Here is a 21288-nt window from a genome sequence, read left to right as displayed (position 1 = left end):
TCACACTTTCTCTTTCTCTTTGTATTGTCACACCAAGCGTTTTTTTTTTTTTGTTATTTGCTTTCTCTACATCACAGCCCTTTCCCTACATGCCTTTAAGGGTGAGGAGATGGAAGAAAAGGTCACTCTGTTGATTTACCCCTCCTTTACAGCAATATACAGCCTGTAGATACCTGAATAACCATTATCCTTTTACTTTGTCTTGCGTTGATGAACAGATGTGAGAAAAAAAACGGCTGCCATTGTCTTTAGTATACAAAAAGCCTACGCGTTTCTGCAGCAAACAAATCCATCTCTGAATGCCGTTTCTCCGATGGAGAGGAGAAATGAAGAGGATTGTTCATCCAATATTCAATTTTATGCTGAAAAGGTCAGACCGTTTACATATTAGATTAAAAAACGGCAATATCTAACATGTCTGCTGCCCTAATGCCCCACTCATTGGGAAGATAAACACTTTTTGCAATGATTATAAGTGCAGCATTTGTGACCGGCGCGCTTGTGATATGCAGGAGTAAATTTAATGCAATGTTAGTTAACAATCCCTTTTATACTGACAGTAAAAGCCGGGCTGGTATTAACGACAGAGACAGTATCGGAGCCGTAACTGAGGCGGGATGTGTGAATAATGTGAATATTAACAAAAACAAAAAAAAAGCACATTTCGGATTTAGCAATTATATACAATTATGTGGTAATTGAGTCATGCAAATGTGAAAAGGGAAGCTTTCTGTCATATGCTAATGAGCTAAAAGGTAAAAATGAGACAACTAATGGGCCTCCAGAACCAAGCCTTCCTTGATGGTGATTAGTCACTAAGTATTGACTTAACCGCTGCCACAATATCCGTGTTCACTAATGGCCCGGGCCTATGGGGAGCAAGTGCCAGCCCTGTGCAGAATAAATAAGTTGACAAGAAAACATACATCATGAAAGCCGTGCAATTAGTAGTGCACTCTGGGTCTGGGTAGGCCATAATCGTTTTTTAAGGTTGTGGTTTGGTTCATTTTGGGTACAGTAAGGGAACATGACACAACACACCAAACTATAAAATAAGAACAAACTCAAATCCACTGTTTCCGGGCTTCCAAGGCTCATCTAGACTTATGACAAAGTGGAATTACATTTGTGTGATTTGACTGCAGTGAGTCATGACAATCGAAATATTCAGATATAATGCTGGCTTGTCGTCAATGCTCATATCTGGTCATGAGAAGGCAATGTCATCTTTTTAAAAAAGGAGTGGATTGCTTGTCCGTGTGGAAACGATAAGCCGGCATTTTCAGATTGTCCCACTAAGGAAGTCGTTTTCCAAAAATTCTGTTTCCGTGTGGATGAGAGACTGCAACGAGAAAATACTAGCCTCTCAGATTCAAACTATTCAAACGGAAGGATGCCAACATCAGTATGGAATAAAAGTTATGTAGGATGATTACTTATGTGAAACTTTATCAAAACGTGACCATGCAAAATACACATTTTTTCCGGAAGTGATGTCTAGTTTTTGAGAAACAGCAGAACAGGGAAATAAGCCGTATTTATTCAAACGGATAGAACTAGCATGACTTTTCCGATGACAAAAACATTGCGATTGGTCAGCTTCAAACACAGAATGGTAAATGTAAACTGGGTACCCCGGACTGGTCGCCAGCCAATCACAGGGCACATATAGACAAACAACCATTCACACTCACATTCATACCTATGGACAATTTGGAGTCGCCAATTAACCTAGCATGTTTTTGGAATGTGGGAGGAAACCGGAGTACCCGGAGAAAACCTACGCATGCACGAGGAGAACATGCAAACTGTACACAGAGATGGCCGAGGTTGGAATTGAACCCTGGTCTTAAGACATGACTTAATTCCATTTAAAGATTTTTACATACATACGTATTTAATATTTCCGTATTCACTTTTTTTGTCCATTTACCTAATTTATTAGCAAGGCTAATTGTTACCAAACAGGAGACTTTAACGATGGAAGAGGGTTTTCAATGTGTGGCTTCTTTTTGGCACTATTACTAGCTATGACTCCCACTGGCCAAAGCCTGGCCTGCACTGAGTAGAAGAATGACTATCGCAAGGCAGTTACAATTCCTGTCCCTCACTTAATGTGTTCCTTGTGGGAACTTTGTACGCCTCAGTATGGTACCGTATGTTCCCCGTCCCAACAAATCCCATTATAAATACATGTACCATTCAACCTCTACTGTATTGGTGTATGTGTCCCATTATGTGCCCAACAGCGAAGTACTGATGACAAAGAAGAAGACTGCTGTTTCTGCATCATTGTAGGTCATTTGTCTAGTTTGACAGCAGCTTCGAGGTAGAAACTATTGGGAGGTTGCAACTAAAGGCACAACAAGGTCACATGACTTTGACACAAGCCAATAAGAAGTCACATCCACCAACAGCAGCAGAGCACCCCAGTTTCTAATCTCTGCTTTCTGACCTTGAAGTTAAATTGTTCTACGTTCAAAAGAGGAAATTATTTTTGGTGAACTGACTCAGAAAGATATTAAGTTTTATGACGGTGTGCACCACGCAGACAATGCCAAAGTTTCTTCTTGTCGGAAGGTAGTTTTTCTTTTCATAGACCTTTTGAGAAAATTGGATGGGTTAACATAATACCTCAGACACCCTAAACCCCATCCATCTTCTTCCGCTTATCTGAGGTCGAGTCACAGGGGCAACAGCAGTCGACGCAGGGAAGCCTCAATTTCGCTATCTCTCTTCTACATCCAGCTCGAATCCAGAGACGTCCCTAACACCAATAACCCTCTTGAAAAACCTGAATATGATCATATTCTGGTTTTTAAAAACCTGAATTGTTACCCCTGAGTTACTGAATATTTGGTCATGTATACGGGGTCATGTATATCGGGATATCTCCATCGAAAGGAATATTGATTTGTGTTCTGCCCATGTTGAATTCGAAAAAAATCTTGGGTCTTTGACAGGAAGTATTGAATTAGAAAACATGGCGGCACGCAAAACTATACCTTTTTGGAAAGAGTGGCGAAACATAGACAAGTACGACTGGTCTTGAATTGTTCATCGTACGCCTTGCTGGTGTTGTTTTTGATTGGGATATCATGATTGTTTATAATTACCATGTATACAGGAATAACCCTGTTTGCTCAGGCATGTAAGCAGGTTATTCCGGATGTTTCAGAAACCGGAATATTGACCGTAACCAGAATATTGACTGCATGGAAACTAGAGATCGACCGATATGGGTTTTTTTTCCAGCCGATGTCGATACCGATTTTTTTCCATCACCCTTAGCCGATGGCCGATTTTGCTTGGGCTGATATTTGTGGCCGATACTGCTTTTGCTACCTCAATTTATATGAAAAAATTACAATGATAACAAATATTACAGGTCTCAAGTTTAAACAAATATTTATCAAAATGTAAACACTGAACACAGTCGGATTCGGTTTTCTTAAACACACATTTAAACAGCATTATCAATTTTAAAAGGAGTAAATATTCAACCATGTGCAAAACATTTCTGTTGTAGTTGAAGTTCTATCTAGCATCCTCCGCAGTGTGACACGGAGTAAAGAACGCAAATATCGGCCCGATATATCAGCCGGCTCATATATTGGTCGATCCTTAATGTAAACATAGTAATAGTCTTTCCAACATGTCCTGGGTCTTCCTTGTGCTTTAAAGTGCTTTACATGTTTAAAAAGAGAAAGACAACAACAAGACACACATACACACCCACACACACACACAAGAAGTTTGTTTGCATGTGTACAGAGGAACCAGTTCAGGAAGCGCTGCCATCTGTGCTGGGGGTTACCCACGGCCCAGGCCATGATGCCGCAACTCAGGGGGCCACCAGACAACAGGTAGGCAGGGGACCCGCAGCGCTGCAGTGGAGCACCGCCACAGAGCTAGCCACCCCAGTCGGTAAGCCCCACGAGAGGAGACACCCCAGCCCCCAACCGAGGACAGCCCCCAGCGCAGAGAGCCCCCACTGAGGAAACACTGGATATATGGGATAAGAAATATAAAAACAGAAAATAAGAATATAGAAAGTATATATAGAAATAAGCATAAAACATAAAAAAAGTACATAAAAATGAAATATATAAGAACATTAATAAAAACTAAAATAAGCATGTGTAAAACTATAAAAACATTTGGTTAAGATCCAAAATAAAAGGTATAGTGTATAAAATAATCATTAGATAAAAAAAAATCCTAAAAAATCCTACTGGTTGGGAGTTCTGAACACGTCCCAAAAAAGGCGTCCGGGGAGGCATTCTGACCAGATACCCAAGCCACCTCATCTGGTCCTCTCAATACAGAGGAGCAGTGGTTCTACTCTGAGTTTCTCGAGGATGACAGTGCTTCTCACCTTATCTCTATAGGAGAACCCAGCCACTCAATGAAGAAAACTCATTTCAGAGGGCTGAGCAATCATGAACTGATCACCATGTTGTTCCAACATGAATTGTCATGTCACCACAGGACGGCGTTCATTATTTGTGATTGGCTTTAAAAAGCATTTACCGTAAATTCCGGACTATAACCCAAACTTTCAACCCTGCGGCTTATTCAGTGATGCGGCCCATTTATGTAATTTTTCTAACGGCCGCCACGGGCTCTCAGGTAGAAAAGGTAAGATTAAGACTGGTGGAATATATGCATCGAGGAAGACTGCAACTTCTTGTCTTGTGCATAAATTAAATTAGCGTGAACATACCCTCATCATGGAAAATGCAAAAAGAAAGTCATATGACGCAGCTTTCAAGCTAAAAGCAATCGAGCTGTCCGATAAAGAAGGAAACAGAGCTGTTGCACGTAAACTTGGCATAAACGACTCGATGGTGAGACGCTGGAAACGGCAGCGGGAAGAACTGGAGCAATGTAAAAAGATGAAAAAAAGCTATTATTATTGTTAAGTTATATTATTAAAACTTTGAAAACTCTCTCTGTGTACCGTCTTTCTTTGTAAATATGTTTACATGTTTTAATGTGGGCACATGCGGCTTATATACAGGTGCGGCTTGTGTATGTACAAAATCGGTTTTCCTCTGAAAATGTAGTGGGTGAGGCTTATAATCAGGTGCGCTCTATAGTCCGGAAATTACGGTATATGCAGATCAGAGGGTTTTTTTAACTGATACAAAATTGATGGCCGATCAATCAGAGCATCGCTAGTTGTTACTCAAATTATTTTTGTCTCACTCCCATTTCTTCCTTTTGCATTTTGAAGCTCTCCTTAAGATGCAATAGTGCAAACTGTAAATGACTGACCCACAATGACTGGTGCCGAGGCAGAACATCACCAGAGAAAATTAGACAAAGGCTGCCTGAGAAAAAAAATGGATATGCAGACATATTTGGGAGAGCAAAAGGAAAGGGAACAGATGTGGCCGTTGGGCTCAAACTGCTGAATCACCACGTCTTATCTCATTACTTCATCACTTCCTGAACCCGCAGCAGCGGAAGCTTTCTCTGGAGATGCACAAACAGCAACTGTCAGGTTGAAAGGCAACCAGAGGCAGGCAAGGAGAAAGGAAAAGGCAAAGTGGGCGTGACAAATACAGCATCATGTCATAAAAAAAGGGGGTTTTCCACACTTGCCTCCCCCTGCTTTCTTCCTCTCTTTGTTAATCAGTTCCTCTATGCCGAATTCACCTTGAACGTCCCTGGACGCTGTTTTTTTTTATGTCACCCATCAACCCAGCAGGCTCCGGAGGGGGTGCGGGGGTGTTACATAAGCGCTACGTCGATGCTACTGAGCAGTTGTTTGCTCTTTCGTCTTATTGCACTCTCTTTTTTCGTAGCACATTCAGAGAAAGCCATCGTAAACCACACAGTCGATATTCTTCTGCAGCCTGCAATATAAGACATCACAAGCTAAGGGACTCATTACATCTGCTTGCTGGCATTTAGGGAGAAATATAGGCGTTGTTTGCCGTTTTGGACCCTTTGTTAACTGCAGCCGCTATTTCTCCTCAACAATTGCCTTCTAACATGATCCACTGCAAATGTTTGGGCGTTCATATAGGCTTGCCAAGATTTCTAATATAAGCAATACTGGGGTCATTAACGGGGGTGATTTATTGTCAAAGGCACTTTGCTCACCTTAGTAGCTAAAAGCATTTCTATCTCATGGATCACACAGTGTTGAAAAAATGTCAAAAGTAACAGTTACAACCCAAATTCTGCTGCTGGCTGTTTAAATCTCTTGGCTAACCTTTTCAGACTTCAAGGGGATTAAATGTAAGGCACTTTGGGCATAAGCCAAGTGAATATAAAACTTCGGTTGTTAAATATAGCACCCAGGGGAAGGTCATATTAAAAATAAGGTCATTTTTATTCCTGCCAGACATACTACGTAAGAAAAGAGAGTTTCCCATACTTTAATTTATTTGTGATTGACTGCTACAATTAATTTTGGACCATCACAGAAATATTTTGGTTTTTGTTTTTAGATTCTGTCTGAATGGCTTTTCATGACAACTCTCTCCAGTCGATGGTATCGGAGCCTCGCATGTCACTTAATATAAATATGAATATATGTCAATTAAACTGTATTAAAATGTATTTTCTTGCTGAATTTGCAGACTTCCTGATTAAATAAAGGTCAGAAACCTAAGGTGAGGCCACCATGAGCGTGGCTTTCTGGTTTAGTGTGTAAGCCGCACCTACTGTCCGAGTGCACACTAATGTTTCTTTTGATTGGTAACCATGTTTGTATAGAAAACAATATTCTCTGTGACCTAAAAAAATGGTCAAAATCATCAAAAATGGCTGGTGCTGAGAGGGATGTCTTAGGGATGACAAATGGCGGGGATGAGTTTATTCATTCATTTTCTACCGCTTATACTCACGAGGGTCACGGGGGTGCTGGAGCCTATCCCAGTACACCTTGGACTGGTCATCAGCCAATCACAGGGCACATATAGACAAACAACCATTCACACTCACATTCATACATATGGACAATTTGGAGTCGCCAATTAACCTAGCATGTTTTTGGAATGTGGGAGGAAACCGGAATACCCAGAGAAAACCTACCCACGGGGAGAACATGCTAACTCCACACAAAGATGGCCAAGGGTGAAATCAAACTTGAGTCTCCTAGCTGTCTCAGTCGAGATGAGTTAATAAATTAGAAATTTTACTAGTAACTACCTATTTTGGGGGGGCAGTCAAGGGACCTTGGAATTGTCCTGACGTTTCCCCTTTATACGGCACCCCTGGATAGCGCTCATTATAAATACATTGAACATGCATCATTAATCCATGTTATCGGTATTGGACGATTTCAGTCCTGGATGATCGGTATCGCAAACGTCAGCATAAAACCCGATCGAAGCATCCCAAACCTAACCTCACCATAGGGGCTCAGACTTCTTCTTTCTAAATGTAAATATACTACGATTTCAGCATTAATTAATCTAGCATTATTAATCATCCCTGAAAGGATACCTATTAACTTTCAGTTTTAGGAAAAACAAGATAGCATTGACTTTGGAAAACAGTGATAAGAGATTTTTGTGTCTCTTCTGATATGTTGCAGACCAAACCAACAGCTGTTTGTGTTGGGTTCATATTGATTAACCTAACCGATTACTCGATTAATCGAAACAACTTTCGCATGAATCGACGAATGAATTAATTACAACTGTGTGCACATTATCTTGAACAACATGAATGCAATGAAATTTTAATCGCCCCAGCATGTTATAAGGCACACACACACACACACACATCTACCTCTACACACAAACATGTAAGTCAACAACATAAGGTTCTGTTGTTAAATGAGGTTAAAAAAACATTTCTTATGACACAAACCAAAAAAAAATCAATTTTACTCGTCAACTAACCACAGTAGCCATAATAAGAGCAGACTTGTGGGAAACAATGTGAGGATCTTTTTCCCTTTGATTCAGCCCATCAAAATGCAAGCCTATCTGCTGGCATTTAAAAAAAAATTCTCTGAGCACTTGAGCCCTGATTTACCTCTCAACATGTAATCAGCGCTGTAGAGATTGGAAGTGTCAGATAACGATAAAACGAAGGCTTGAGCAACATTAGGGTATAACAGTGAGGATGTGGATTAACTGCATGGGAGGAAGACTAAAAACACTTTGAACGCCACCGCAAACCTCAGCTTCATAAATGTCAAGTCTGCTGCGGAAGTGGTAAAGTCGTCACCTTTGATAGACTTGATGTCATATTAAAGGTAATTACAGCCACAACACTGATTTTTTTTTCTGAGTACAGCATTTATTTATTTGTGTGGATGACACAACCAGAAGTTACTATTTGAGGATCTTTGTTATGAGTTTTGTTTTTTTGTTCCCACAAGAATCACCTTTTTTGTTAGGAGTAAGTGGAAGCACCTGTGGTGTCCACTCCAAGCTGAAGGTCTGAGTAATCAGCAGGGCTCGGCGAGTATATAAGGAGCTTTTTGGGGGGGGGTGAGAGTCAACACCATTAGTTGACTTGCTTGGTATTTAGTCAGAATGAACTGTGCTGTGTAGGATTTTGTGTTTTGGTTTTCCTCTGGTCCACTGATTTCCACTCTTTTATTTAACTGTTTTTTTTTGTTCTATCATTTTGATAGACTTAGTGGGTGGCAGGAAGTATTAATATTCTCCTGTCACCTTTTAGATTTACATGCAGTTAAGGTTAGTTTCCCCCTTAGCAATGTTTATTTCACCAGTTTGTGTTCTACTTGGGCGGGGAAACATAACAGTATTAAAGATCTTTGTTTATGCAGAATTGACTTTAAGAATATGTGCCCCAAGAGCCTGTTCAACGTAAGAAAAATCATCTCCCTCACTGCATACCGAAGAACGGTACCTCATTTTGGTGCCAAATGAAGGCAGACTCAGCCAAATTCACTGACGCTGAGAGGCTTTTTAAACTTTATTTGTATCTTACGCCAACGGCTGCGCTCACTTCCAACACCGCACACACTTTTTGTTGTTGTTGTATGGCTATGTAGCGCTGTTCACAATGGCAACATACCATTTCCACAAGAACAATCAATCATGGTCACCGTGAGCGAGGTGCATTCACAAACACAGGAATTCTGAACATCACAAGCAGATCTTTTTTTTTTTTTTGTACATTGTTCTGTATTTCTGTTGGGTTTTCTGACAATTTGTATATTTTATTTGTTGCGGCACCTTTTCAAAAGTACCAATTCAGCATTGGTATTGAATTAAATAAAACGATACCCACATGTATGCTCCGCTTTTGCGAGAATACGTGGACACGATACCACATCTGGCCCACCCTGGCAACTGTACATAAATCATCCTCCGTACATGATTGCAACTTCAGAGGACAGCTCTGTAAACAAGCAGGCTTTGCTACACATCATAAAACACCATTTAGTTTTCTTCAGGCAATAAGCTAATTTTGCATGATGTTGCTGTTAAATGTGAGGTTAGCACTGCAGCTCGCATCGATATGTTCATATTGCAATTGCTATATGGCATCGATTTATGTTGAACAAGTGTAGATTTACGGTGAATATGTTTATCGTTTGTAGATAACGAAGCATTTGTTTTGGTTATGGAGGTTATAACACAGACACTATTTCCCCATGCTCAGTTGACAATAACATTTAGTCTCTGGCCTACTGTATATGCGAGAAAGAAAGTTATGGATCGAAGTACCTGCAGACCAGGGAAGAGATGCCATTAAGATTAGCACTCCGAATAAAATAATTTTCTAAGTCTAAATAGGAGTAATTTTCTTGCATTACTGTTCCTAAGTATTGCAATATACTGTCATGCTGTTTCTAATTAAATTCGCCCTCCAGGCCTTTGTGTTTAAAACACTTTGCTTGAACTCACAAATAACACAAACAAAACATCCACGTTGGCCTACAATATAAATTCTATTTCTTAATTCAAAGCATTACCTTATGTTTCTTTCCAATTAAATGTATACTCATGCCTTCAAATGCTGCTTTGTATAGATGCAGGCTGTGGCGTCTTCTCACATTCAGTCGTCATCACATCATGGGTGGTCGGCATCCAATCATATGCCACCAAAACACTCGCAGCAAGAGACGCAGGATTAACATACTGCAGAGCTGCCAGTCATATTCGCATTCAGGCCAGCACTGTGTTGGAACCCCCGGAATATAACACATACAGTCATACACGCATACATAATAGACATGGATAATGCTCGCGATTGTGAAGGAAATGTATAGTATATATTGCTGGAATGGGTTTGCAACCATAATCTTCTTTTTTTTTGTAATGATACTTTGTGGCAAAAAATATATTCCACTGCCATGATTTACTGTAGCTAGTTCATGTTTCTCAGAATTTTGTCTAACCAGGAAAAAAAAAATATGGAGAATTGTTATTGAATGACACATCATAGATGGCTTCAAGAATGACAAGAGTCTTTAGAAAATTGAGCATTCCAGTTTTGCCATTCAAGCATTTCTGCCCATACCTGAGCAACAAATTATTGTTTTTGGCGCAAATCTGGAAAGCTTTTTCGGATTAAGGACATTTTACCATGAATACGGTCAACCCTCGCTATGTCGTGGTTAACCGCAGTTTTGCAGTTGAAAATGGTCTACTATTAAAGATGTATGCAAACTGCATATATTCATAGTCTAAATTAAGCATTTATGAATCAAGCATAAAAATGAACCAAGATATGTAGTAATAGAGTATCTGTGACTTTTGTGCGTCTTTATGAAGTGTGGGCTACAGTTAGCTAAGTGCGAGCAGCAGTTTTGCAATGTAGAGAGTGGCTGACAGCAGCTCCTGTGTGAATGTTTACTGCATGTGTTAGTCAAGAGATTGAAGTGCATAGTGAGTCTCTCCTTAACCATTCATTTTCTACTACTTATCCTCACAAGGGTGGCGCTGGAGCCTATCCCAGCTGTCTTCGGGCGAGAGGCAGGGTACACCCTGGACTGGTCGCCAGCCAATCTCAGGGCACATATAGACAAACAACCATTCACACTCACATTCATACCGATGGACAATTTGGAGTCGCCAATTAACCTAGCATGTTTTTGGAATGTGGGAGGAAACTGGAGTACCCGGAGAAAACCCACGCATGCACGGGGAGAACATGTAAACTCCACGCAGAGATGGCCGAGGGTGGAATTGAACTCAGGGCTCTCCTTAACCATAAATAGCGGTATTAGAGTAGTATTACCGTTTGATGAGACAATCGCCACCAGGAAGTACGCTGACAATACTAATATGTGAGTCTATTTATGTCGAAGATGGCTATTTAGCCATTGTTCTGCCTTGGCAGATGTCTGCACTCGCCAGGTTCATATTTTAATTATAATACTACTCTTTGCATCTTTTCGGAGGCTGTGATTGAGAAGAATGCACAGGCAATCAATGAGTTATATGACCAATACCGGACAGTAGTATTGTAGTGGTTCACATTACTGAATTTCAAGTAATTTGAACAGTTGAGTTCTGTAATGTGGCCGGCCTGATGTTTCCAAATATTTTTCAAATCATTTAACATTAAAGCTGTAGATGGTCACAGAATTTTGATCTACTGATGTGATTTCAATGGTTTCTGAAGCGAGACAATGGCTTTCCCAGTGATGTGTGGGTCATTACAGTAATCCTAGGGACATAGTGACCGGGTTGTAGATGAGAAGCTGTTCTCAACTGATAAAATAAAGGTATTGATAGAAAGCAGAGTGGGTGTGAGCGTCTATGTACAGAGCAGCACAAAGTTGTGTTTCGTTGTGTTGTATATTGCTTTTTTTCTTTTTTTTTTGCTTGATTGGAAAACAAGTTGATGAGGTCATCTGGGATGTAAACAAGGAGCGACATTCACATCGTCTTCATATTCAATGAAGAACGTAGTTCCAATTTGTAAATCCTACATCTATAACCCATGTACATTCTGGGGTGTCCATTCAGTAAAAATCCATTCTAACATGCAGTACGGTAATGCAAAGTACTCCTGAATAAAGGTACACAAAGCATATACAAAAGTGAGGAATTAATCGCAGGTAGACTGTTAGAATTACAAGGGTTAAATTATATAATAAAACATCCAACAATGCATCAGGGAATGACAGCTATGTAAAATCCACTTCAAATGAACATATGCCCTTAAAATGGGATTTGCCAAGGTAGAAAGGAGCGAGTGGGGTGAGATAGAAGCGCTATCAGACAATTTAGTCGTCGAGGTTAATGTTTTATTCAGTGCTACATGGCCCCTGTATGACAGTGGGTGATGTATGGGCTGTTATTATAAGAATAATAACCTGTTAACTTGTGCTGTCCAGGGATGAAACACTTTCTCATATAGCACTCACACACATGCATGCACAGGTGAGAGCAGAATGAAGATGCAAATTGGAACCCTTGAGAATAGCATGTCAGGTTGTGAGGCTTTTTTTTTTCTATTTTTGGTAACTGCTCTGGCTTTGTGCAAAATGGAGCGCACATACAAATAAAACATGGCATGGTTTGCACGCGACCATCCCATCGGTCAGCTCCCTCCCCTACCCTCCCCTGAGGTGACTTACCACTCATGCTGAGGCTCATCAATAACCAGTAGGGTCTTAAACTTCTTAGAGAGCGATGGAGAAGGTGCCGATTGCTCCACAAACCCTGCGGCAGATGCAGCAGTCTGCTTGACCACGTTGGTGATGGAGCTGAAGGAGCTGAAGAAGCCGGAGGAACCACCAGAAGAAGAAGAGGAGGAGGACTGAGTCTGTGGAGGCTGCTGAGCCTGCTGGGACGGGCGCCGCTCCTGAGGTGCCGGCGAGCTAGCCGGGACCTGGGATGGAGCCGGAGCTTTGGTGGGAGATTGCACCAGGGCCGGAGAGGAGGTGGTGGGGGGTCCCTGCTGGGAAGGTGATGAAGCAGTCGGGGGAGGGGGCGCAGGTGGGTCCGGCCTCTGGAGGTCTGTCATGTAGCCGTTGGGTAGGTTGGACATGAAGCTGCTGTCCGAGAGGCGGCGGCGGAGGAAGTTCATGATGGCAGTGCGGGGCTAGCTTCCTGTCTGGGTTCCTTTTTGGTTAGTTGTCGAATGAGGCAAAAGCACACACGCGTACGGGCAGGCAGGCAGGCGGAGACGGCTACGGCGAGGCAAGGTTAGAGGTTAGATGAATGACAGAGAGCATATCAGTCCGATGGAGGGATGGATGGATGAAGCGATGGACGCAGCCCTATTCTCCAAAGTGTTCCTCCTGCTGAGCTTCTCACGATTTCATGTGTATGTTTGTGTGTCAGAGAGAGAGAGAGAGAGAGAGAGAGAGAGAGAGAGATGTGGCGTAGCCCCCTTTGGGTGAGTGATGCTGCTTTCCCCCTTTCAAACTCTGGATGCTGCTGCCGCCTCCTGACTTCCTGCAAGCCGAATGCTGCTGAAGGGATGCTGCACGCTCGGCTTATCCCAGCCCCCCCACCACCACCACTTTCGCCCCTTGCGTTCACTCTCCCTTCCCCTCCTCCCTCTTGTCATCCTCCTCCTACATCATACACCACTCCATTGGGTGTGTATGTGTGTCGTGCTGCAGTCTGGTCGAGCTTGTGTGCCGTGTGCAACCAGTGGAAGGGGTTTCCTGCGAGCGTGCATAAGGTGGCGTACGGCAGATGGAAGCACCTTCCTCTCATTTCAGCATGAAGTAAATCCCCCCCCCATGCCTTGTGGTCCATATCTAATATCCTGTTTGCAGCACATACAAGAGTGACACACGCAATGGCAGCAAAGCTTATATAGCGTGATGCATTCTTGCATCCTGCTTTGATTCATTTATCTCCAAGGATTATGATTTTTCCAGAGTGACTGCAGTACTAAAAACATTGATGAAAAGGATGCCAAATCTCCGCCTGGAAGCACAGACAGCAGATATTTGTTGTGGCGTCTCTGAGTCTTAAACAAACACCCCTCTCTCTCTCTGACTCGCTCTCTCTGTTTTCATTACAGCATGAGGTGCACCCCTTTGTATCTGCACTAAGCTTGCCTATTTTTTAAGGTAAGATAATGGTACAAAAATGGAAGATGATTGCAAAAGAGCTTGGAGATTTGAACTGAAGAACACTTAAGATTATCTCTATGAAGTGGGTTATCGTATCACGCTGTACCCGCCATCATTAACCTTTTGATACAGCTCACTTCTGTTGAGGATTTTATATCAATCTGATGCAGAGCTGTAGACATTGCTTGGGATTTTTTTTTTACACACTAATGCAGGACTGTTTCCTGTTTAGAATCTTTCATAATCTCATTTGCATAATTTTGCCATGACGCAAAACTTGGTTTGTGTATAAATTGTGATTATCTCATATTTTTCAACATTATTTTAAAAACAGAATGTTATTGACTTCGGGATGGTGGTTCAATTTCATGCAATGATGAAAGCACGTGCCTGCACCTTCCGATATGCATGCAGAATAAAAAAATAACATTTTGTGAGTCAGCGCTGATTTAAAAAAAATAATGCACATCTAATATAACAACCTAACACCACATGTAGATTGCAGACCTGTGCCGAACATTGCATATTTTATGATACATCTTTTGGACGAGATGGCTTGATTTCCATGCAGGTAAAACACATTGAATGATGTGTTAAAGTCTAATCATAATCTCAGCCCTAGGAATAAAAACACCATTCAAAGCCCATTATTCCTTTTGAAAGGTCTAGCTAATGATGACTGATGCCCTACTCTGACAGCCGACACAACTGTAAATCACTGTGGAGAACAGCAGAATTAAATCATACAAAATTACAGATTTGACAGAGCCCTTATTCTCACTCTTCGTGCAGGTTTGCACATTCGAAGCGAGTCACGACGAGCCTAGGAGAGCGCCCCCCGGCGGGTGCTTACTGAAGCGTGAGAGCGGGAGTGAGTCACCGTGCTGCCATGTGAACTGAAACGACATCCTGAGCTCCTCTTGGCCTACATCTTACATGGCACACATAAACGCAGAGCACCATTTTCCAAACCGAGACGTTATATAATATGTATGTGCATGACCACAGTTAGCCATCATAGCAAAACATGGCCTGACTTTAGCACTACAATGGTGCAGATAGAGCTAATTTAACACGGTTTATTGCTGCGGTGGTACAATGACATAATACTGAGCATTATTTAAACAGATACAGGTATTGCTTTGGACTTCATTAGCCCGTATAAACAGAGGAAACAACAGCACATCCCTAAATATACGACAGTAAAATGTATCCGTCATTTGGGGGATCTGCAAAAGCACGTAGGACATGAAGGAGGAAGATGCAAAGATTAAAGTGGATGCTTCCATCTTCCCAGAGGGGTGTAGAGCATCTGTGCAGCCACAGAAATGTGTGTGTGTGTGTGTGTGGTTAATGGCGCCATGTCTTTTGATGTTCCATCACAAGGCACCAAGACAGCAATAGTAATCTCCATGGCAACGGCCGCACAATAGCTGCAAGGATTCTTGTAGTTACAAGCATGTACGTGGGTATTTTTTGCCATGTAAAATTAATATCAAAATAATACTTGGGGAACATTCACACTATGAAATTTGTACTAAGCAGCCATAACGACTTGAAAAAATGAACCAATGAATTGATTCCCCATAGTCAATAAATTGACATTTAGTCATATCTATTGTCAATTGGAAACAAAACACCACTAATCTACAGTATGGAAACAATCAAAACAAAACATTCAGGTTAACTAGCTTCAATTTGGCTTTTCCGCGATCCCATACAGGGTAAAAAAAATGTTTGCTGCTCTACTGGTACATCACTGATTACCAAAGCACTTGTACACAGTGATGCAGCTCATTATTAGTCATTAGTATTCACTGACCTTATCAATATTCATTTGTCGGGGAAGATTGGCTATTGGCGCTTGGCAAGAAGGTGGCGTCATCCTTGGCATGTAGTGGACTGCAGATGCATGGTAAACTGTCATGAAGGAACAATGAATATTCATTAGTAAATAAAAGAAATCAGCAAATATACAAGCTGTCATTGTTTTTATTCCACTGAAATGTACACGAAACCTACCTGTGAGGTTTTGGTGGTGCGCTGGACAAAATGACCACTGTGTAGGGTGCACCACCCTGCGCCGCAGCACAAAATTTGAGGGATATTTGGCCCTGAATGGTATTTTGGGTATTATAAAAATGTATGTTCCTGTACAGTGTATATCAATGCTCTTATTTTCTACAATGGTCAATATATCGGCTGTCGGTTGTTGTGCCATGCGCACCCTGACCTCCATTATGTAACAATACTTATTATTGCTATTATTTTATGATACGTTTTTTATGTTACCTTGTCTTCACCTGTATTGTCAATTGGATAATTTTCCTTTTATTTTGTAATTGCAATGTTTAATAGCAAACAGGATGTGTACATGTATTATACTGTATCTCACCCTCTTCCTGCTTTGAGCACATAGACTATGCCCTATGTATCACACGCACATTACTTATGGTTGTTGTCAGCTATTGATAGCGAGTTGTCCAAGGCTATCATAGAAAGTATAGCCTCTTGTAACAAAAAGAAATAACTGCAAATTGTCCATCGCCTCTCTTGAGGCTGCTTTTGTGTGCATCTGTGTGTGCATGCTGCTGATAGGTATGTGAATACCAGACTGAAAGCATCGCTTACTGTGTGGTAGTTGACCTAGCTACCAACACACTGTATAAGGGCACTCGTTTTTGAGCATACACAACCAGAAAGCCTTGTTATTCCTTTTTTTTTACAGTAAAAAAGTACATGTATTTTATGCTAACTCCTCTATGCACTGCATCAGTTTAATAGAGAAGACAAAGTAAAGTCAAATCGTTTAGTTATAGAAAACTGGCTTTCAAATAATTAGCATTTGTAGGTCAACAGGTGAATAAGGTGAAACACTAACGAATTATGAAACGAAGTACCAAAAAGTACCAAAATGGTCACAAGGGCTCAGCCGTATTTATAATTCAAAGCCGCCATCTACCGTCAAAATTAACATACTGCATTTGTGAAGCACCGTTTCTGTTATCTAAAGTAAATATTGACGTAAAACATTTCCATCATAAATCACCAAGGTTATTTACTGAGGACTACAATAATAATGAATTCAATTACGTCGATCTTCGGTGTGTTGCACTCATTTTCCCATGATCCCTTTCGTCCACGGAACTGACGTTTAATTCACGCGACTCTGGCGGCAGAGGGAAATTTTACCCATGGTCATAGTTCAATATAAAAACATACATGTTAAACGCTAACGCGTGTCTGGTTATATTAGAATTAAATCCGAAATGTTACCTTTACCTTTTTGGCTGCAGGTTTAATTTCCCACACCTGTTTCTCGGCTGCCTTGCCGATATAAAACTTATGTTTTCGATAAGGGAGCGAATCGATGTTTGGACAACATGACTCTACCGGCTTTGCACAACACCGGCGTGCTTTACAGGCGGATTTTGTCACATTTCCCTCAGGATATTAGTCTAGCTTTTGCATACGGATCTGGCGTTTTCAAACAACATGGGACCAGCCAAGGTCAAATGGAGGTAACATGTAACACCTGTCCACATTTGTAAACAGAGCAAACTAATATACACAACTAAAGTAGTGCTACAGTGATACCAAAACCTTCATGCAAAATCATGCTTACCTTAACTTGCATCACTGTGTTGTGCATACAGAAAAATATGCTGGACTTTGTATTTGCGGTGGATGACCCTGTCACCTGGCACACCTTGAATCTTCTGCAGAACCGTAAACATTACTCCATCCTTAAACTACTTGGACCTACAATGATCAGCTCCATACAGAGTGACTATGGAGCTGCTGTATACTACAACACGTTGGTGCCAGTGGACGGCAAGGTTAAACAAAACACAAGAATCACTCTTGTTTATGTTACATTTTCCAAAGATGAAACATGCGTTTTTTTCACCCCCTAGATCATCAAGTATGGTGTGATAAGTACAGAGTCGCTGATTGATGACCTCATGCACTGGAAAACCATGTATGTGGCAGGACGTCTTCACAAACCAGTCAGTATCTGTTTTTTTGAATTCCTGCAGACTATCTAGCCATGATTGTACGCATGTCAGTGTTTCCCACAGGACACATCCACACATCTGTTTTTGGTGGCATTAGGTTGGGGAGGAGGAGTGATGTAATATTATTGTCTCATTTGCATGCTAATTGCCATTAGCATGTAATTGCAATATACTCTGTAGGCTACGTGAATGATGTTGTTGGACATGGAAACACTACATGGAAAGCACTACAAATGAACTTACTTTGTTTTACTGTTTTTTTCTGTTAGAAAACCCAATTATTTAAATTTTTAACCAGTCCAGGGTATACCCCGCCTCTTGCCTGAAGACAGCTGGGATAGGCTCCAGCATGCATGCAACCCTCGTGAGGATAAGCGGTACAGAAAATGGATGGATGTTGTTGATTCATTTATTTATTTTTTTCCATGGCAAATTAAGATTTCACACTTGTTCGTTGGTCCTTGAATGCACCACTGTTATGTGCTGTGGGACATAAATGTCAGACCGTTACCTAATGTTCTCTGACACTACTATAGCTTAATAAATACACAAAATAAAAAAACAGACTGCAATGTGGATGAGTGGTTAGTGCGCAGGCCACACAGCTATGAGACCCTAGTTCAATTCACCCCTCGGGCATCTCTGTGAGGAGTTTGTATGTTCTCTTGTGCGTGCGTGGGTTTTCTCATGTCTGTTTTTGGAGTGTTGTTGTTGTTAGGTTAATTGGTTAATATTGGGTGGCTGCATGGTGTGTGGGGTGAGTGGTTAGTGAGCAGGATGCTACCTGGGTTCGATTCTCCGCTCGGGTATGGGTTGAACCACAAAGTTCATGCATATGTTATGTTCTCCTCTGCAGGTGAAGATGCTGTTGCAGAATGAGAATGGAAAGCTCCGTGCTGCTCTTGTGGCCAACCTAAAGAGTGCTGTGACAGCCTCATTTCTTATGCTTCCTGAGAGTTTCAGCGAGGAGGAACTTTTTCTGCAGATAGCTGGTCTTTCTTACGCTGGTAAAGAATCTTCACAGTGTTCCAGATAATCTGCATAGCTGCGAGAGTTGGACCACGATACAGATTCATTAAGTTTTATTAATGATCAAATTGAGAAGCAATTCATTAGTCCAGTCAGTGCACCCCTTACAAACACATTAAACTGACAGATGAAGCAGCTGCAGCTGTTGCCTTGTGTTTGCCCGCTTTAACTCCTCAGAATTGCAATCCATCAAGGAAAACATTTGGTCTGGGTCTCTCAAGGTGATTTCAGGATGGTGATTGGAGAGGATAAATCCAAGGTGGCCAATATTGTCAAAGACAACGCTGAACGCTTCAGGATTCTGTATAGTAACATCTTACGCGATTGTCCGCAAGTGGTCTATAAACCCCAACAAGGAAAACTGGAGGTAAAATAAAGACTATTGGACCATTAACCAAAACCATTGAAGTGTTTTTCAGGTCTTGACTGTTTCTCCAGGTAGACAAAAGCCCAGAGGGCCAGTTCACGCAGTTGATGGCGCTTCCTCGCACCTTGCAGCAAAGGATCACCAAGCTGGTTGATCCTCCAGGCAAGAACCGAGACGTGGAGGAGATTCTTCTACAAGTGGCTCAGGACCCTGACTGTGGAACTGTTGTACACCAAGGTGACTGGGAACTCTTTGTCATTGTTTATTATATAGACTTGTGTGCTTCCGACTTGCATTCTACCTAAACGCCAGCAGGAGGCACCAACTATACATGTTATGTTCCTCAGGTATCTCCTCTATTGTGAAATCCTCCAGTATAACGCAAAGTATCAAAGGCATTGCAACAGCCGGTAAGCTTATTTAATTGCACATTTGATGCTTTTAAATGATATTTGTTGATACTCCCCGTACTATTAATATATATTAATATAATATAATATAAATATAATATAATATTCCTCCCTGTACAGGCTTGTGGAAGACAGTGTCTTATAGCTCCAAAAAACTGATCAAGATGTGGAGGGGCTGGAGGAGGAAACTGTCCGTTTCACAGACGTCCTGATCCAGGAGAAAAAAAAGCCATTAGCCCTAAGGCAGGGGTCGGCAACCTTTAGCATCAAAAAGCAATTTTTCCTCCTCTTTCCAGTAAAAGAAAAAAAAGTCTGAAGCTGCAAAACATTACACAGCTTATGCATGTGTCATAAGTGTAAAACAACAGAAGAATTCAACAAATACAAGTGCAGTCAGCATGAGTAGGCCACCTCTGAAATCATTTAAACACAGCCTTTCAGTGGTACTTGTATTTGTTTAAAATGAAAACAAAATAGTGCCAACTTTAACATAAAAGTCCAGATTTTACATTAGTAGTGTTTGCTCAATGGCATTTACTGTAGTATGCCTGCACTGAATTGCAATAACCATTCTATTGGACCTGTCAATGACCGGCACTCATTTGTTAATCTTTTTCATTCTGAGAAATCGATGGTCTGATATTTTTATGAGTTATTCTTCCATGTATTATTCCATACTATGCTCTCCTTGATTACATATTTTTATATTGATGTGCAGTAACTTTCTTCAGACACCCTCACCTTTTTTTATCGCCAGTGAGACTCACTGCATACACTCACCTACCTCCTGTTCCCTTGATCACTCATCCAGTCAGAACGCAGTCTAGATTCATTCATGGACCTGCACCAAGTGCGATATTTCACATTATTAAAAAAAAAAGCACAGCTCCATGAAGGGAGCCGCGACAATAAGGCCGAAGATCTGCATGCACGGGTTGCCGACCCCTGCTAAGAGAGACATATGAAAAGACATGTGAATATGACTCAGAGGATCAATACTTTCAATACATTTATTTATGTCAGTTTTTTCAGCTATTCAGCTTGGTAGCTATTTTCTTGCACACCTAAAACAAAAATAAAGTCTGTTCATTCACAGCATTTTTTTGTACTGTCAACAGTCACGAGAAGTTGTTTGCATGCTTCCTCCCACACCCCCCCCCCCAAACATGCATGTTAGGAGTTAATTGAACTTAATTGGAGACTCAAAATTTTCCCATAGGGTTTTCAAGCCTTTCCCACAAAGAGCAGCATACAAAAAAAACCATCAAAGTATGCAGGCGTTCACTTTGATATGTTAATTTAATTTATTTTGTAAAAGTACTTTTAAAGACCACATTATATAATGTTTATATATACCTGTAGTGTACAATTTTACATTAATCCAGAAATTTACCTCGAAACATTTTGTGAATGGTGTAAAACAAAGTTTTTTGTTTTATTATAACTGTCAACATGTGGGCTTTTCTCTTCACT

General features: G+C 41.1%; 2 protein-coding genes and 1 long non-coding RNA gene across 5 annotated transcripts in view; 1 reads left to right on the top strand and 2 right to left on the bottom strand.

The window, feature by feature from the left end:
• Positions 1-13377, bottom strand: part of syn2b (synapsin IIb) — a 63989-nt gene extending 50612 nt beyond the window's left edge. Inside the window, exon 1 of one of the 2 annotated variants that reach the window (XM_058055549.2) lies at positions 12536-13377. In XM_058055549.2, coding sequence (XP_057911532.2) covers positions 12536-12987 — 452 coding nt within the window. In that variant the 5' untranslated portion in view covers positions 12988-13377. The remainder of the gene's footprint in view (positions 1-12535) is intronic. The other variant, XM_058055548.2, reaches the window with a different exon arrangement.
• Positions 13378-15329: 1952 nt separating this feature from the next.
• LOC131106471 (uncharacterized) lies at positions 15330-17907 on the bottom strand. Its single transcript, XR_009120084.2, has 3 exons — positions 17616-17907; positions 15813-15910; positions 15330-15423 (listed from the first exon to the last, which is right to left on the bottom strand). It is a non-coding gene; the product is annotated as an uncharacterized LOC131106471 (long non-coding RNA).
• tamm41 (TAM41 mitochondrial translocator assembly and maintenance homolog) lies at positions 17140-21031 on the top strand. Of its 2 annotated transcripts, XM_058055554.2 has the most exons (8): positions 17142-17511; positions 17647-17829; positions 17908-18000; positions 18866-19016; positions 19260-19405; positions 19477-19642; positions 19753-19815; positions 19936-21031. In XM_058055554.2, exons 1-8 carry the CDS (start codon positions 17374-17376, stop codon positions 20025-20027), a joined length of 1032 nt encoding a protein of 343 aa, XP_057911537.2. In that variant the 5' UTR covers positions 17142-17373; the 3' UTR covers positions 20028-21031. The 2 variants fall into 2 exon arrangements, 1 of the variants encoding a protein (XP_057911537.2); XR_009120082.2 differs by lacking the exon at positions 19936-21031 and having other exon boundaries at positions 17140-17511; positions 19481-19642.
• Positions 21032-21288: the final 257 nt, after the last annotated feature.

Source organism: Doryrhamphus excisus, linkage group LG18 (assembly GCF_037039965.1).
Source record: "Doryrhamphus excisus strain RoL-2023G ecotype Guam linkage group LG18, RoL_Dexc_Guam_v1.1, whole genome shotgun sequence".
In the NCBI taxonomy this organism is placed as follows: Eukaryota; Metazoa; Chordata; class Actinopteri; order Syngnathiformes; family Syngnathidae; genus Doryrhamphus; species Doryrhamphus excisus.
The sequence above is the reverse complement of the archived record's forward strand: the minus strand, read 5'-3'. Positions and strand labels throughout refer to the sequence as shown.

What these genes read in the sequence shown, in the direction of transcription:
- tamm41 (XM_058055554.2), top strand. Translation starts at nt 17,374, where the DNA reads ATGACTCTACCGGCTTTGCACAACACCGGCGTGCTTTACAGGCGGATT. An exon ending in CAGGACGTCTTCACAAACCA is followed by an intron (nt 18,001 to 18,865) that starts GTCAGTATCTGT and finishes TCTCCTCTGCAG; the next exon opens with GTGAAGATGCTGTTGCAGAA. An exon ending in AGCTGGTCTTTCTTACGCTG is followed by an intron (nt 19,017 to 19,259) that starts GTAAAGAATCTT and finishes GGGTCTCTCAAG; the next exon opens with GTGATTTCAGGATGGTGATT.